This window comes from Alosa alosa, chromosome 16 (assembly GCF_017589495.1).
Source record: "Alosa alosa isolate M-15738 ecotype Scorff River chromosome 16, AALO_Geno_1.1, whole genome shotgun sequence".
Lineage (NCBI taxonomy): Eukaryota > Metazoa > Chordata > Actinopteri > Clupeiformes > Clupeidae > Alosa > Alosa alosa.
Window position 1 is genome coordinate 18782106 of NC_063204.1, and position 18478 is coordinate 18800583.

The following is an 18478-nucleotide window of genomic DNA, read 5'->3' on the forward strand; positions in this document are numbered from 1 at the left end:
ACTGATATTACAATACTGACTCAGTTTACATATAAACTGGTGTGTATATCTACACACACACACATATGTGACTCATTTCAATGATAATAATGATAATGATAATAATTATTGTATAATTGATCATTATTGTATAAATATGGAGATGGAGAATGTTTAACGTATGACATTTTAAAACAACATTGTTTTCTGGTATGTTCTGCTTGCATGTTAACACTCAGTGTGCTCTCCCAGCTCTCGCAGTAAAAACCCTGCCTCAGCACAGCAGACAAACCCACGAAAGAGCTCGTCAGTCTCACCCTGCTCCACCCCCTCCGTTTTGTGCATAAGGCTCCCGCTGGGATTTCAGCTAAAGTTCAATTTTCTCCCGGCATCTCTGCCATCACTACACTGAGAGCCGGCACAGGTTCACCTTTCTAAAGATTTATTAAAAGTTTACTTTTCATCTGTACCAAGATTGATTTCATCGAATACTGCCGGTCCAACATAGTGAATTGTGGTGGAGGTATAAGAGTAGGTGCAGGGGGGGGGGATCGAGTGCACCAGAAAAACACTCCCTTGGACATTGCCACTCAAATAAAGGGAGATAATTAAACTCTATCTCAGCTCCCAGGGCAGCGGAGTTGAGGAATGGGATAAAGCTCTGCAGCCCAGAGGCATTGCTTGCAGTGGCGAGGCAGACACAGTGCTCTGGCAAGCGGCAGGGCTATTTTTCAGAGTGCAGGCATTACTGTTCTCTAGTGTAATAGTGCGCCGCGGAGAAAGTCAGCAGCTTAGTTTATTTTGTTGTGGGGCACTGGGGCAGGAGCCCAAGAGGTGCTCATCAGGAGCCAGTCGGGTCTGATGAGCAGGAGTGAACTCCAGAGGCCGTGGGGCTCACCTACCCCGTCTGCTCCTGAGAGATGGGGGGTTAATTGGCAAACGACGCTCCTCACACTCACCTCACCTCAGCCTTTGTCTTCACACTCCCCCAGTCTGTGTCTCTGTTTAGTGCTCACACTCATGTGCACACAAGCACGAAAGATACAATTAAAAAAAAAAACAGGATTAAATTCATCAAATCTCAAAGATTATCAATAGCTTTCTCCATCACCTTGATTGAAAACTTGAATCATTTTGAAAAGATAAAAACATTCTCTTCAGATGCTACATTGAAGAGATTTCTGTACACGTGGTGCTGTTTTGCTTGAGATGAAACTTAATTTAATTAATCCTTAATGATCACATTAGAAATCAACATCAATAGACCCAAAATAACTGTAGTGTGACAGTTGAAAGGATGAAATAATGGGAGCCTTAATTAGGTCTCTTACGCAAACATGGACAATAAGAAAAGGAGAATGAGCTCTCAATCTGCACTGTGTGTGTGTGAGAGAGAGAGAGAGAGAGAGAGAGAATGTGTGTGTGTGTGTGTGTGAGAGAGAGAGAGCGAGCGAGAGAGAGAGAATGTGCATGTGTGTGGATGTGTGTGTGTGTGTGGGGGGGTTGTGGGTGTGTGTGTGTGTGTGTCAGAGAGACAGGGAAGTGGGTTTATAGCTCTGTTTTACTCAGCATTAAAAAAACAGATGGGGCAAAAGATGACATATTCTGAGTTCTTAAGTTAAGTCATTAAACAGTGATGAAACTTTAAATCGCTTGAGTGCCATGACTGTCATCCAAGGACACAATAGCCGTATATCGAAGGAAACAAGGTCCTTTAAGTCCTATTTCTCCCCACAGCATGACGAGTCCTTTCAGACTGTCTCACTAAGCGCTTTCAGATATAACCTCCGGAGTATATGCGGAGGTTTGTCAAACTGAGGTCTTACCCTTCGGATGATTCAAATATGATGCTAACCTGCGGACCTTATACTGACCTTATACGGACCTACGTGTGACGACATACACGCACATTACAGAATCTCCGTGTGGTTGTCGAGTGAAGGGTGGGGGCTTGTTGAGTTCACAAGATGCAAGATCTGATGCAGAATATATGCGGCCACTGCCTGTCACAGCTGATGTTTGTTTACGAAGTGTATGCATTATGTAGGCTAAAGAAGAAAAACCTATTGTGCGTAGGCTAATACTTGAAGTAGTCACGTAAGTGCGCACTTGAAATTGACCTACAGTATTTGTATGTGTGCTTCGAATAAAGACACATTTATCTGTTTTCAACGTTATGTAGCAGAATTACTTGGCTATGGAACCCCAAATCTGGTTTGCGTTGAAGAGAGAGAGCATGCACGAACTTTATGGTAGGCTACCAGCCAATTCAGTAGGCTAACTCAAGACTTCAAGGCCATCATATAGGCTATGTGTCTGTCTTAGGCCTACGTAAGGAGCTTGGAACAAAGTTGGGTTTTCTTCATTTTCATTTTCTCAAGGCATATTTATGCTCAACAAATATCAGCGAGCTCAGCAGTGAGCTCATGAGAATGCTATCAATGAACAGAAAACCGACCGTGTTGGCTACCAATTCATTAAATACTCCTGTTATTGTCGTCAACGACGTCGCTGTAGGCTACTGCCTTTTCAGCGACTTCTGCTTATGATTCAGTCTTTTGAATTCGTTTGGCCTTGACATGTCTCTTGTCATTCCCTTCATGTGTTCTATCAAAATGTTATATGCCCTCATGGACAGTAGCTCTGTGATGTCTGCATCTTTCCAGGTCAGAGATGATGCCACTTCATCATCTCTGGCTTCGCATGAGACAATTAGGAAATATGAAAGCGGAGCTCGAAAAAAGAGAGAGCGGCAGCCAGACGTTCTCAGTAAATAAGGCGCGCCAAAACCACGGCCGTACCCAGATACGCACTGTGCGTATCATCAGGCTACTCGAGAGAGAATTGCCCCTGTGTGTGTTCACACCAAATAGGCCTAGGCTACCATAACTTCCCAACTCTGCACAGTATTCTATTAACTGCCTGACAGTAGGCTATTTACAATTTTCTGTAAAGTAAGTTTGTAAAAACGTTATCAAAATCAACTTAATGCAGAACTATGCACGCGCGCACCTTTTGTTTGTGCAGGAGAGCCTACGCATGCTACAGAAGTTGTCGGCTAGCTTGTTGTTTTCTATTACTATCTATGATGGGTATCAGCACACAATGTTATAAGCTAATTCATTAACTCGAGACTCGTCATGGATATAACACGTTTTTTAAACAACGAAAACAGAAAGGATGGAGACAGCAAAGCGAGAGGAGTTATTTCAAATGGGCAAGCCGCAAGCACAAGGTAGGCAAGATTATTGTGCTTGTCAATGTATCATGATGTGGCTGTGTGCGTGCGCGCCAAACTCTTGGCTACAATGAGTTCGGGAGTTGCACATTTTAGGCTGACCTGGGTACCACTGGCAGTTTTTTCTCAAGCCTTAGTTTAAGTAATTCATTGATGGTAATAATATCATGGTTGATTTTTTTGTGCATTGCCCCATGTTTGTAGGCTAGGCGGCCTAGGCCTACTTGTTTTTTGTATATTGGTACAATTGTATGTTGGTTAACAGTTCCACAATATAAATGCAAATTTCATTTTTACATTATCTGTCATAATTTAATTGTCTCTCTCTCTCTCTCTCTCTCTCTCTCTCTCTGTCTTATGTATATTGATGATAATAATAATAATAGTAATATATATTGAAAAAGAATGGGGGGGGGGGCTCTGCTCCGGGCCTCAGATGACCTTAACCTGGCCCTGCGCTTAGTCTGTCTCTCCAGCTCAAAATGACTCGCAGTCTCCAAGTAGGGGCTGATAATTTCAAGAGTGAGTTTCTCCTCTGATAACCTCACTATTAATTCACATTGATTAATAAACTAAAGCCCTCTGTAATTATATGTAATCTTTTTTTATACCAGTCTGTTTGATTTCAGTTAAAAGAAGTGATACAGCACGTCCCATTTCACCTTTTATGACAAAGGTATCATAATAAGAGGCAGTCTTTAATCAGTGCCCAGGAGAGTCAGTTGGTATTTACTGCTGATTCTTAACCTCTCTGTGCTCTGAGTACCTCCAATAGTTAAGATCCAAAGTGTAATGAGCTTTTGTTGATCACATCAGTACATGTACTTACCAAATGGTAGACATACAAATTACTGAATTGTTTCACCTGGTTGAACATTAATTCTCTAGAAAAGTAGCCTATGTTTTCAACATTTGCCCAATATGGACCATACAGAAGTGTAGTCTGAGTTTAGAGTTAGTTCTCTTTTTTAAGCACTGTCTAAAGTAAATGTGTTGCTGTGTGCACATTGAACACTTGTAGAGGGAGAGCAGAGAGGATTGTACAAGATCCGTCATTGTAACTGCTTCTGTAGACTACTGTCTGCCGTCAGTGGACCCGAAGAATCTTACCAGAAACATTTCCAGGTCACGTCTTTTCTCCACAGTGAAAAAGGACAAAAGGTCTCCAAGTGTCCATAAATACCTGTTATCTCCACAGCCCAGGCGAATATCAGTCATTAGATTTCACATTATAAATGATTCATTATACCAAATCACTGGTTGATGTTATCTAACAAGTGTATTTTTAACCACCTTGGAAGCTAATTACAAATTAATAGTTAATTAAATGATACATGTGGGGAAAATCTCCCGCCCCTCGACTGTACAAGATAAATGATCGTGCATGAAGAAGACTAACAAGATAAACACCAAAATAGTTCAAGGCTGACAGGGAAATAAGAGCCATCCATCAAGCCAAGGCTGCCTGAACGACCTGTTGCCATGCTGTCAGAGGACTGTTCGGTTCGGGGCTGTCCGCAGTTGAGTACCAGACTGCAGGACTGTCAAATGCTAATTCGCCACTGTGTTATCAATAAGTCCGTCAGCGCAAGCGCCCCACACGGCAAGGCATACTAAGCTTATGTTAAACTGTCTTTGGAGGTGTTATGTCGGGACAGGAGCATTAAGCGCCACATCTGTCATGGATGCCCTTGTCTTTTCTTTTTTTTAAAACTAGTGATAAAATTCCACAGTGGCGATGCATAAATAGCAATTGCATTTGCACTACTTATTGTAGCTGAGGGATGGAGTGGATCATAATGTGTAACAGTCAATGGCTCTCCGTTTTTATCCATCCCAAGGTGAGGTGTTGGATTCTTACAATGCTCATCTGTGTACTTAAGTAACTGTAAGCATGTGATATGTGACATGGTCTCAATGAATCTACACCTGCCCAGACTTTAAAAGAACCATCTGGTGTAAAATGGTTGACTGTACCCTGCCTGCCTTTGGCATCGCTGCAGAGGATTACTGGGCTCAGGTGGATGGTGTTTTGGCTCAGGGCCACAATGTGCCCTTGGGGGTGATGGCTGGGTCACTGTTGTGTCACTGTTGACATTACACACAGAGCATTTACTCTCAGCCCCTGATAAAAGCACAAAAAGAGTGATCCGATAAATCTCACACACACACACACACACACCCCACCCCACCCCCAAGCTTCAGCCTGAAAAATTCATTGGAAAAAAATAAACTGTAGGGAAAATAAAGGGTTTTTCTTTCGCTATAAAAGATATGGCAAAGAGAGAGAGGATAAAGAAAGAGCGAGAGAAGGAAGCAGATAAAATATGTTCTCTGCACTATTAATCATCTGGAAATACTTGCTTTTAGCAAAGCTATGAAAACAGATTACCTTCAGGCACACACACACACACACACACACACACACACACACACATACAGAGAGAGAGAGAGAGAAAGATGCACTGACCTATACATCATATTTACACACAAACTTATCTGCCCGTCCATGTGTACCTATTGTCTCCAGGGATTCATGTGAGCGGACTGGGGTGGTGAGGGATGCCATCTCACTGCCCCCCCACCCCCCACCCCCAATCTGAGGAGCCTTGCATGGCCTGCCCTTGTCGCCTGCATGTAATTTAAAAGCCCACGGTCAAGAATTCATCAATGCCACCTTAGAACACTCACCAATTCTTATGAGCAATGGCTCACTCCATTCACACAACTCAAAAACATGCCGTAAGCAGAAGACTGTGTCTGAGGACAGACTGTATGACGGCTGTTCCTCTGTCTGATAACGGCTGTGTGTGGCATGAGAAAAAGGCAATGACCAAATGGAGCTGAAAGCATTTGAAGGGCTGAAAGGGAGCTGAAAGCATTTGAAGGGCTCAAACTCAAGGAGAGGCAGAAAATGCCACGGAGCTGTCGGTCTTGCACACCTTTTCAGCATCTCCCAGGAGACGGATCGAATTAAACATTTCACTCTTACCTGCACTTTATAGAAAAAGTTCACTTCACCCCCTTGCGTTCAACGGAAGTTGTTCTACACTGCTGCAGGAGGACTCGGCTGTGACTGCATGGGTAGTGATGGCTCATCATACTCTCCGACCCTTTTCCCCACATTCCCATATGCTAAGCCTTTCAAATGAGAAGGGGCCACTGGTGAATATTTACAAAGACTTTCATTAAGCCAATTATTAAAGGGTGAGAACTGCCCCATGACAGATATTGACTGTGCCTGATCAAACCATCTTTTTATAGGCACACACTGAAACTTCTGTAATCCTCATTATAGTCTCTCTCCTGCCTCGCCCGCTCTAATTATCTGCGCAGTGCGAGGACAGTAGGGTCTCTGTCGGTGTTTACTTAAGGAGCCTGCGTCTCCAGTCAAACTTTCAGCTCGTAGCATTGCCCTTAGAGTAAGGAGAACTGCAGAGGAGTTTGGCAGCTCGGCGCAAAACTTTTTCCGAGGTGCATGAGATTTGTATTTTTTTCTCAGCTCTTGCATGTCAGTCGCTTCTCAGCTAAACGATGCCGCTCTCAGCTAAAGGATGCCGCTGTGCATTTCAAGATGCAACCGACAAACAAGCAAGCAAAACCGACAACAACAACCAACCCCTGAAAACAGGGTTAAGCGCCTTGTTCATGTTGGGGGAGGATTCTCTAAATCGGCCCATTTGCGATGGCATTAAAAACCTGGCTCATGTTTTAGGAGGAAATTATTGATATTTCTGAAATCCCATTATTAACTGCATATGTAATGGAGTTTATGTTTCTTCCTTTAGCCCGGGTAATCCCAGACCAGAGGCAGAGCCCTGCCCCACACTCAGCTGTGGGAGGAAGGAGAGGAAGGATCCGACTTCAACTGGGGCTGATTAGGAGACTGTGTGGGGAGGAGATAAGGCCAAATTGCTCCTCAGTTAGCACCTGAACTCAGTGAATCGCCTGAGCTGCGGCTTTTAGCCCTTTCATTTGTTTTATCACACTGTCTTCACTCAGGGGAAAGGATAATTTTGAACTATTAATAGGCCTTCATTTTTCATGTAAATGCCTTTCTAATTCATAAAAAAAAAAAAAAATCAGTGACACCCGCAGACCCGTGGAAATGTATTAGCGTCAGCCTATTTCCCATTTGAAAGGATAATTTAAGCATTTCACTGTGTGTTTAAGTAAGCCAAATATTATAATGTTACTTTAGCAATTATTATACTCTCTCTCTTTCTCTCTCTCTCTCTCCTTTGCTCTCTTCCTCTGTTTCTCTCTCTGTTTCTCTCTCTCCTTTGCTCTCATCATTTTGAATGGCCCTTTTGATGTATGTTTGGGACATTTACATTGCTCAGTAGTTCAAAATGCTTATTCTTCCCTGATTTAGCGCATTCATTTCTCTGTGCATTACTTCTGAACATCCATCTGAGCTTCCATCTATTGTTCAGAATCCTGACACAGCACTTTGCTGAACTTCACACCAGCAAGGATTCACCTTTTAAATGAAGTCATCAGCTGTCAGTGGCCTGAGCAAATTGAATCTATTGAGTCTCTGTATCTCAACACACAATTTTAAAATTGTATTATACAAGAAAGTAATATCACCACTTCTATAAAAAGTGACTGATAATGTGTTTTTAGCCCAACTCAAAATTACTTCTCTGCAGGAAAGCCCAGAGTAAAAAAATGGAAATATTGAATTGAAATGAAAAAAGAATATTGACCACCACTTGAGTATGCAGTGTTTTGCGCAGGCTGCCAGACCCACATAAACACAAATGAAAAGTCGATTTGCGAACCTCACCTCATTACCAAAGGCTAAAAGACCCGCTCTTTAATGTCTGTAACATAGCATGTTTACATTAAAGATTACATGGGGAATGGATATTCATACATGAATGCAGCACAAACCGTCCATGGCAGATTTTCTCAAAGAAATTATTAAAACTGATGTATCTATCAGAATACTGTAACATTTCTGTCCTGTGATGAGTGTTTGTTTTTCAATAGGATGTAATTAAAATGACATTGCCCTTTGTAGGTGCCAGATTTTTTTTTTCATCAAAGCTAAAATGTCCACAGGATGGTGCTATTGCATTACAATTTAGATTTTTTGCATTACAATTTTAGTCTGTTTCAAGTAATAAATTAACTTTCCAAAGTTACACACAGAGCAGAGCACTCCACAATATCACAATTATGAAAGTCTTCTGCTTTCACACTGGTATGGCCATAACCTGCTGCCTAGACTGCATCCCATATCATGTTGGCTCTAGCTCTGCAAGTCTATTTCGACAAGTAAGATGCCCTCATTCTTGCCCTGTGTAAGATCAAATGAGGATTGATGTGATGTCAATAGGGACACAGGTCACACATGTGACTTGATCATGGTGATTTAGTACAACTTTAGTTTATGTTATATGTTATACAAACAGTCTCTAGTGTGTTTTGCATAGTTTTGAACAGATTGATTTCAAGATAAAGAAAAAAACTTAAATAGCACAAGTTTAGATAAAAGGTTTTATTAGCATTAATGTGTTTTCTAGATAAATATGCTCATTTTCTCTTTTTTTCATTTTCTGTAGCAAAAGCACAACCTATCAGCTGCAATCAATCAGACATAACAGAAGAGTTAACCAGAGCAGCAATGTGAAAGCAATGCATGAGACAATCTATCATCTCATATTTAGCCGCAATTGTCTGTAAGAAAACAACATCATTTCCACAAGATATAAGTGGTGTGTGTAGTGGCCTGTAGTGGCGTACAGAGCCAGGCTGGTGACGTAGGGCCGATGGCTGAGGGCTGGTGGTGGTAATTACCCGGACTGCCAGAGGAGGGAGGATGGACTGGGAGGCCATCGGGGAGTTTTTCTGCCGCACGTCTCAGACACCCAGAATGAAGAAGGGCTGGTGCGGTCTTCACAGTACTGGGAACAGTACTGTGTACTGTATCTGGGAACAGTACTGTGTAAAGACAGAGAGAGGGAGGGAGAGAGAAAGAGAGATGGATAATAAAATGATAACAACCTTTTGTTTTATTGATTGCGTTGTTTTAATTTGCTCTGTTTTCCATAAATATAATTGATCTCTTTCTTGTGTAACTGTTTGTGGTTTTTATATTTATGTTTTTATTCTAATGGTAATTATAAATTATTGAGTTGTACCATGGGTAAACTGACTCTAACTCACATGTTTCATATAAATTACACCTTTTTGTTTCAGTTCCTGTGTTTGGGAAAGGTCTACAACAAATAATCGTGAGGAAAAATGTTCCTGTAACACACAGATGGGTGGTGTGGTTTGAAGAGAACTAATGGCCCAAGGGACTGCAGTGAAAAGGCAGTTCTATTGAAAAGTAAAGTTGAATAACCTGATGAGCAGCAGAGGCAGTCTTGTTATAGAAAGTAAAACCTCATTCACACCAGGTGCATAGTGTATGATTTTCAGTTACCTGTCCAGTGTCCCCTGCCTTCATTAAACTTTGTGGTGCCTGCCAGGACCTGCTGACCACATCAATGCTGTTCTTCTGACCCCTGACATTCAGTGAGTTGTTGTGATGTACAGTTTGTCTGACTCCAGAGACATCAGCAAGACTGGCACCCTAAGATTCATATGAGATTAGGGATAGCATAATTCTAATTGTACAAAATGGCATGGTATACATGTCACAATATAATATAATAAGAAATAATATGATCACATAGGTTTTGCTCTTCCTATGCATATGTATAAATGGGGTATATATGTCATTGATATTTTAGCCCAGTGGAGTTGTTCTTTCAGCCCAGTCTGTCTAATGTGATTTGGGTGCACATTCTAGTTCTGAGCACCAGAGAAGTTTTCTGTTATTTTCCCTCTGTGGCTGTTGTTCGCATGGGGCTCATCAAATTTGTAAAGATCAAAGGCACACAAGACCAATGCGTATCCTAATTAAATGTTGGTGCCCAGCGATGTTGCTGGACAAGAGCCTCTCCCTCCCTCAGCACCAGCTGGCTTGTGCCAGTGATATATTTAGGAGTGACAATCTGTTATGGCAGCTATTGACAAGCTTTCACAAGGGTAAAAGGACACAGCTCACCCTGAATCAAGGTCTGTGTCACAGATCTCATCCCCGGGAGTGGAGAGAGAGAGAGAGAGAGACTGAAGGTAAGAATTCTGCTTTTCTTTTTAGGTCACAAATAATCATTTCATTCAAAAAGTCAGACCACCTGCACCATCAAAGTAGTTAGTGAAGTGCTCCGAGTTGTTGGGGTATGGCTGGAGGATAAGGCAGTCTGCATCCAACCATAACACACTCATGTGGAGAACAAATGCAAAACGATGCTGAAGATACTCACTTCAGAAGAGAGCTGTCCAGGCAGGAGTGTCCACATAACATTAACTGGGTTTGAGGAGAGGAAGGAAAAGCAAACTGCTTCTACACATCAGACAGAAAAACCACCCACACATAAATGAATACCATACCATACCATACCAACATTTCATGAACTTTTCATGACTGGAAAACACACTTATTTCATCTCTATTTCATTGCATGTTAAAACTGTAAATCAATTGTAAAATAAAATAAAAATCCATGGTCATTAAGGTGGCATAGTTCATCTTTCTTTTGACAAACAAATGAAAAATAATGACTGTAAGCTGATCTAAACTGAGAAAAACCTATGAGAGAGCTCAAATGTGTCTCAAAATGTGAAAAATGTGGTTTCATGTGTCTCAAAATATTTGGCGCTTGATCAAGAGTCAACACAAACATACCTCCTAGGGGCATACATTAAACCACTATATACAGTACCTCTAATGCAGCAATGAAACATTAATCAGCAGCTAAGATATTGCTTTCATCTCATTTTGAGACCTCATAAAGAACTGAACATTTGCAATAGTTTGACTTTTTTTAGATTATATAAGAGCTCCTCATTCTTTTGACAACAGTGGGAAGCAACTTGAGCGAGGTGGTAGACACACAGGAATACCCACAGAGGTACCTTGAGCTCAGAGGCAATTTCCACAACATTGTCAACAGGTAAATTAGTGTTTATAATATTAAATAGAATAAATAAGATAAATAATAATAATGAGAATGTGACATCACCGTACTGTTTTCACATTTGTAATTCCACTAAATCTTTAGATCCTATATGGGAGAAGATTTTGCTGCCTCTAGCATGTAAAACTATGAATATCTGAACAGCTCTAACCACTCAAAACCATGTTCCATAGATTTTCAGTGTTGGAACATCCAACATACTGCATGTACAAGTTGCATCATCTCACCTTTACCAATTTTATCTTTAACTTCCTCTGTGAGTTGGAGCAATTCTGTGGATAACTATATACTTCTACAAGTATATTGTTTTGCTTCACTGGGTGAGTACTTTGCTCCTTGGTTGGTCTCGCTCATGTCCCATCCCTCTCTGTTTCTAGTGAATGGTTTGTGTCTTGAGGATGAAGTTAGCCCCTGGAACGCCACAGTGCCTCTCCGTGCTTTGTCTGTGGGTGGCAGCTCATCTATCCATCTCCCAGGAGGAGGATGGGACTGAGGTCGCTGTGCCTGATGCCAGGGAGGCCTGTGCCAGGTGGATGGCAGGTGTGCCAGGCTCGCCTGGTCCAGATGGAGTTGCTGGCAGAGATGGCAAAGACGGGCAGCAGGGAGAGAAAGGGGACGCAGGAGATCCAGGTGTGAAAAGTTAAAGTAGCTCGTGCATCCCATTAGAGGGTGTTCAGCCAGGATAGCTGTGTGTTTGTTGTGTTTGTTTTAAAAGACCAGACAGAGAACTCTAACTGATCTGATTTTGGAAAGTTCACAGAGCTCTGGTCTGTTGTGCAGGTGTGCCAGGTGCGAGCGGAGAGCCAGGTGAGTCGGGGGCGCAGGGGCCGGCAGGCCTGCGGGGTTTCCCGGGTCTACCTGGGCTGCCGGGTGACACCGGGGAGAGCTCTTTTGCCTACCGCTCAGCCTTCAGCGTGGCTCTGACGAAGCCGACCACCTCCACCAACACCCCGCTCCACCTTGACAAGACATTCTACAATGAGCAACGTCATTACGACGACCTCTCCGGAAAGTTCCGCTGCCGGATCCCAGGCATCTACTACTTCACCTACCACCTGACCGTCCAGGGCAGCGAGGCTCGCATAGCGCTCTATCGTAACAGCCGGCCACTGAGCCTCACGAAGGACCAGTTCCAGGGCGGTGACCTTGACCAGGCCTCTGGCACGACTGTCTTGAGCCTTCGGTCTGGAGACGAGGTCTGGTTGGAGCTGTACGGTTATGGGGAGGCCGAGAGGGATGCAGGGGTGTACAGTGACATCTACACGGACTCCACATTCTCCGGTTTCCTTCTGCACCCAGCAATCGACACCAACCTGCCCCTTAACTCAATGTAGGGCCCGAGAGCCAGCTGTTTGGGTAACAAGTTGGCTCGGCCTCTAGTGGCAAGCACGTTTTCAAAGCCCCGCTTGTTCAAACTGTTGCATTATTAATTGTTGGTTCAAGCAGCAGTGTTTGTTGGCTTGAGGATGTGGCTCTCTGTTCACTTCCTCTTCCCCAACTGAGATCTGTGGGGACCTACTGGAAGAGTCACCCGTGAGCCAACTGGCCTTCTCTCTTCTGACAGCTGGGGGAGGCTTAGTATAGCCAACACATAACACACTTCAACATCATTGACCAAGGTCATACAGAAAGTTGTCTGTCATACCCAGTTGAGGTCTTCATACTGAGTCTGTATAGTCTGTATCTGCAAAGTGACATTGACATCTATATAGTTAATCAATGGTTATATTGTCCATGATTACCTTTATGTGTTGGTTACGGTTGCTATTCATTTATATCCATCCTTTGTTTATAATCAGTCAAACTTTATTCCGTTCCTGTTTATGTTCTGCTCACATAATTTATGATCATATTATTCATCTTTAGTAATACCATAAAGCTTATGTAAATTGTATTTTTGATGAGGCAATGTACCATTTTAAGCTGTCTGATAATAAAAAAAGAATCTGAGTATTATTTGTTGATGGGGAATGAGAACATTATTGATTTAAGTTTTTGTTTTCATTTGGTGCACAAGAAACTCACTGAAACAAGTGATGAAAAAGTTTCCCAAAGCTTTTTTATTTAGAAATAAAAAAGTCACACTGTAAAACAAACAAGCATTTCAGATCTAAATGGTTAAACTTAGGCAAAGCGGTGACAATTATTTCAATAATTGTCATTAAATACAAAAAAATGGACAAAAGCAAACGATTTACTGCTGAGGTCAAAGATGCACCATCTATTTTCACGTTCACTATCCGTACTCTAAAACGCCTATAGAGACCATATGTGAGTTCACTTAACTGAATGGATGAAGCCCTGGCTACATGATCTCCATCAGGAGGGCTCAACCACCAACTTCCCTTACACACCATAAGAGCACACATTCATGAACATAAACCAAATACACATTACATCATATCCCATACAAGTGCTGTGAAGACTCCTTTGGCCTGTTGTGGCTATGGACCACATTATTACTGACTATACCCTCATTTGGTATATGATTGAATTAGTTTAATGTGTGCATTTCATACATTAATCTACAGTCCACATAATTGTTTTCAATAATAATCTTTATTTTCTAACTGCTCTTCTCTGTTGTTCACTTCTTGTAGTCTCCTGTGTAGGCATGGTGGTCATCCTGGCCGTAGTGGTCTCCGTAGCCTCGGAGTATGTCCTGGAAGTTGGGGGATCCGTGGTCCTGGGGTCCGTATCCGGCGTAGGGGTCCTCCTGGCCGCTGGGGTAGGGGTCGTAGGGGTCCTGCCCAGGGCCCTCGGGCTGCTGCTGCTCGGGGTAGGGCTCCTCCTGATGCTGGGAGGGCTCCTCCTGGTGGTGGCTGGCCTGCTCTGGGTGCTCCTCAGCTGGGTAGGCGTGGTGGGCCTCCTCCTGGGCTGTACCATCCTCGCCGGCCTCTGGCTCGTAGCGGCGCAGCTTGCAGTTGGGGTCGAACTCAGGGTCGCAGTTGGGGTCGGGCTCGATGACACCACTGCGCGTGCCGTCGGCGCGGACATGCGGCTCGTAGGCCTCAGCCGGGTACGGCATCTGGCGGTGGGGGCCGGAGCGTGGCGGTGCTGCAGGCTCGTTCTGGGTGGCTCTCAGTGGGTAGCACTCGTCGTCGTAGCCGATGAAGCAGTCGTAGCCCTCCTTGGTCTTGCCACGGGGGCCCAGGGGGTGGCGCTCCTCCTGGGGTTCAGGTTCGGGCTCGTGGTGGGTGGGTGGCTGGTAGGGGTGGGTGGGCATTTGGTATTGGCGGGTGGGTGGCTGGAATTGACGGGTGGGCATCTGGAAGCGCGGTGCCGCCGGGAGCCTGTAGGGGTGCTGGGGGGCCGGGCGCCTCTGCATGGCGGCAGCCGCGTCCCGGAACATGGCGTAGGGGTCGTGGCGCGGTGCTGAGGGATCAGGTTGTGGGGCGGCACGCATGGCGGCACGCATGGCGGCCGAGGCGGGCTCGTCCTTGGCGTCCTCTGACTCGGAGGCCAGCTTGTAGGCGGTCAGCGGGTTGCACTTTTCGTCAAACAGCGGGTTGCAGGGCATCTTCAGCGGGGAGGTTTGGGCTGCTGGGGCGTCACCACCCTGGGCTGATTGGAGGGCAGCGGCATAGGCACAGTAGGGGTCAGTGTGGGGGTTGCAGTAGGGGTAGGATGCGTACAAGCCGGATGGGGCCTTCTGCGTGAGGCGCGCCAGGCAGGTGGGGTCACTCTTGGGGTCGCAGCCCAGGTGAGCGTAGGAGGGCAGAGGTCCTGCCGCTGGCCGGTAGCCGTAGGCAGCGCGCAGGTGGTACTGCAGGCACTCCACATCCTTGGCGTCGCAGATGCGCAGCAGCTCGGTCCTCTGCTCAGGTGACAGGAAGGACTCCAGCACCGGTGCGTAGTAGTAGTAGCCAGTGCGTGGGTCCTGCACGGGGGCCGAGCGCATGTAGGCCGGGCCCTTGACCGGAGCCGGTGCCTTGACCGGAGCTGGAGCGGGGGCCGGGCCCTTTGCACCGAGGGGGGCCAGGTAGGGCGAGTTGAGACCATACAGGCAGTAAGGGTCGCGGTAGGGGTCACAGGCCTTCACCGGGGCAGGCTTGGGCGGCTCAGGCTTGGGCCTGCTGGTGTAAGACGCCACGCACTTGCCAGGGTCCTCCGAATCAGCACAAGACTTGTAGATCTCTCCCAGGTGCCCCAGGTAGGCCTTGTAGGAGCGGCGGCCCTCAGCACGGTTCTTGTTCTGCAGGTAGGTCAGGTAGATACGGTCGAGTTCCTGAACCTATAATCCAGAAACAGATAAGAACAGAGAGTCTTGAACCATCATCGTGTAATACCTGATATGGTCAGGTAACTTAAACAAAGTTTTTTATCAAATAAATACACAGTCTTACAGCGTCCTGGTTGCCATTGTCAGTGTGGTACTTGTACCAGTTCCAGAAGTCCGAGTTCTGTTTGTACCAGCTGATGTTCCTCCTGTTGCGGACCAGTCTCCTGGCTGAGGCTGCAGCCTCTGCCTTCTCCTTCATAGACTCTGAAGCACACAAGCAACTGGCTGTTCAGTAATGGCCATGAGAGAGGTTGTCAAGTCCTCATCACTTGTGCTGGGTCAGTAAAATACAGTGCTGTGGGTTTGCTGCTGTTGTTTTTTTTTTGTCATGACTAATGTGGAGAGTGAGAGCCCCCGGGCCAGAGGATGATAATTTGAAGTGGTGTGAAAAGAGGGCGTCAGCATACTGTACTTACCATCTGCTTTCGACCGCTTCGCCACTGGGCCAGCCACCAAAAACTCTGAAACACAGATAGGGGGAAAGAGTGAGAAAGAGAGAATGATAGAGGGGGGTGGTAAAGTGAAGGGGGCTGTGTGAACCAGATGTTACATGTCAAAGGCAAGGCCAAAAATGCTTACCTTTGCTAATAGCCCCATGAGGGCTCAGAGAGTGGTTGGCTGTGTTTTATGTGTTCTGGCAGTGGATGGAGCTGTGTTTGCGTATGTCTGTTTGTGTGTGTATGGGGGTGTTTGTGTGTGTGGGTGGGTGTGTGTGTGTGTGTGTGTGTGTGTGTGGGTGTGTGTGTGTGTGTGTGTGTTTTGCAGGGGGGAAAGGAGGGGGCGCCTGTATGCAGGTAGCATTGTGTGAGATTAATCTTCAAACGCTGCAAATCAACGCTTTGAAGCTGGCCAGTGGGGGGCCACTCGTGCTGGGGCCCGACTGGAGCAGAAAAAAGCTATAAAATGTACAAAGGCCAGGATCCACCGGGCCCGCAGGCACATCCAATTACCAGAGCACTGTAAAGGAGCGAGAGGGACCAGGCGGCTCCGCGTGTCGCCACGTCTCTCCACACTGAGGAATCTCAGTTTACACCACGTCCAAGGTACTGTAGTGTCGTGCTTTGGGCTGGGATTGTGTTTAAAAAAATCGCTGGCAGTTGCAACTAAACTCTTTTTGGATTGACTCTGCCAGTGTGGAGAGGTGAGGGGCTGCATTTGAGAAACGTTGCTGCCTGAGTGTATCCACAGCATTATTTTTTACAGGCCTGTGAAAGCGGCCCTGGCACATCTGGAAACGGTAGCGCTAAGGAAACAAGCACCGCTGCTGACACCAGTAACGTTTTACGGGCGGCAGAGCTTCTGCTCAAAGCAGGGCATGGGCCAAAGCACCTCTTCTTCATCTACAGTTTGTGCACTACTGACAGGACTGACTGGACTATCAATAAACATTTTCAGTCTTCTACCACATGCCCAAAATTATTCAACCAGAAACAGGAGTACTGAGGGAAATGGTTTGAGCCTCAGTTCCATCACTAAAACAATAATTAGAAGGTAACAGGTTCTTCGAATATTGCAGTTCAGTGCCTATAGGGGATTTTACAATTGATTGAATTGCAGGGGAATAACTTTTAGCTGTGAGTTTTAATTTATTATTTAGACACTGTTTTACTGATGTAAAAACAAAAATCTCTAACCAGAACCAAAATTATGTTTAAGGCATTGGCTAACTCTTTGTGGCAAGTATGAACAGGACAACTTTGTAATGCAGGTCATTACTCTTACCTGGAAGCAACACTGTTGCTAGCAGTGCTCCCACAAAAACCAAGCAGAACGATGATTGTGATTTACAAGCCATTCTCAGTCTTCTTGAGTCCTGCACATAGAGAGAGAGGCATTGAAAAGAAATCCTTGTCGTGTAAGTGTTACCTTCAGTTCCATCTGATTCTGCTTTATAGTCAGAAACCACTCAAAGGGATTAAAGTAGAATAAAGACTTTCATTATTTTGTCCTCTGGATTTGATTCAGGCGTGGCCAACTGTTTGCACAAATACTAGACAAAACGAGAAAGACACTGAAAAACTGAACAATTTTGAGTGGTGGAATGTAGACTGTAAGACCTCTCTAAGTAACCCCTCTGTGATTGGATTAAGTAAGAACTCACTCAACTCCATCAACTCTGAATTCAAGAGTAAGTGAAAGTAATCCCAACACTGCCATTAAAATCACAGAAAGAGCACACAGTGGTAAGGCCTCTAAATGCAGGATGTGATTGGGCCCTTACCTGGCTGAGGAGGCAGCAGTTGGGGCCTCTGCGTGGAGGCAGGTCCTGAGGAGAGGTGAGAGGGGATCTGGTGCTTCAGCCCAGAGGACGGCTGGATGGGTATATGTGTGGGGGGATCTCCAAGCTCCTGGTCGCACTTCTCTGTCACTACTCGCCCCTCTGAACAAGACTGTGGCACAGCTGAGGTGCTGGGCTCGTTTTAAGCGGGACCTTGATAATTAAGAACAAAAACGGTGCGTCCCATCGGGCCGCAGGCATGCTGCTGAAAGCCCTGTGATTGGCTTCCACAAACCTGGTCAGCTGACCAATAGGATTGTGTAATTACAGAGAGCAGGGATGAGAGTGGGAGGCAGAGAGAGAAGAGCAGAGCATCTGGGAACTCCCTCTTTTTTAAGGGGGGGGGCTCTGGAAAAAGTTGGGGAAACTTTTGGGGGAATAATGTGCTGGTCTGCATCATTGTTCTGCTAGCTTGAGTGTGTGGTGTGGAAATGTGCTTCCATAGCATTTCTCATCAACAGGCTCATTAAGAGAGGCTGTTTACAGCACTCCATCTGCAAAATCTCCCATTTCACACAAGAGTAAAAATAGAACACTGCGCATCAAACACATATAATCTGCCATGAAGCCACCAAGATACAATAATGATAAATTATTCATTTCAGCATCTGTGTAATTGTTGCAGTGAACAAGTATTTTCTTTTTCAATGTGCCCCATTATAA

At 45.0% G+C, this 18478-nt stretch overlaps 2 protein-coding genes across 2 annotated transcripts; one reads left to right on the top strand and one right to left on the bottom strand.

Annotated features, from left to right (window-relative positions):
• The first annotated feature begins 11652 nt into the window (after window positions 1–11652).
• Window positions 11653–12589, top strand: adipoqa (adiponectin, C1Q and collagen domain containing, a). The gene is made up of 2 exons (XM_048267033.1): window positions 11653–11885; window positions 12036–12589. The coding sequence occupies exons 1-2, from the start codon at window positions 11654–11656 to the stop codon at window positions 12587–12589; spliced, it is 786 nt and encodes a 261-aa protein (XP_048122990.1). The 5' UTR covers window position 11653.
• Window positions 12590–13292: 703 nt separating this feature from the next.
• Window positions 13293–17983, bottom strand: and1 (actinodin1). Its single transcript, XM_048266436.1, has 5 exons — window positions 17759–17983; window positions 17260–17350; window positions 15954–15998; window positions 15602–15741; window positions 13293–15489 (listed from the first exon to the last, which is right to left on the bottom strand). The coding sequence occupies exons 2-5, from the start codon at window positions 17330–17332 to the stop codon at window positions 13843–13845; spliced, it is 1905 nt and encodes a 634-aa protein (XP_048122393.1). The 5' UTR covers window positions 17333–17350; window positions 17759–17983; the 3' UTR covers window positions 13293–13842.
• Window positions 17984–18478: the final 495 nt, after the last annotated feature.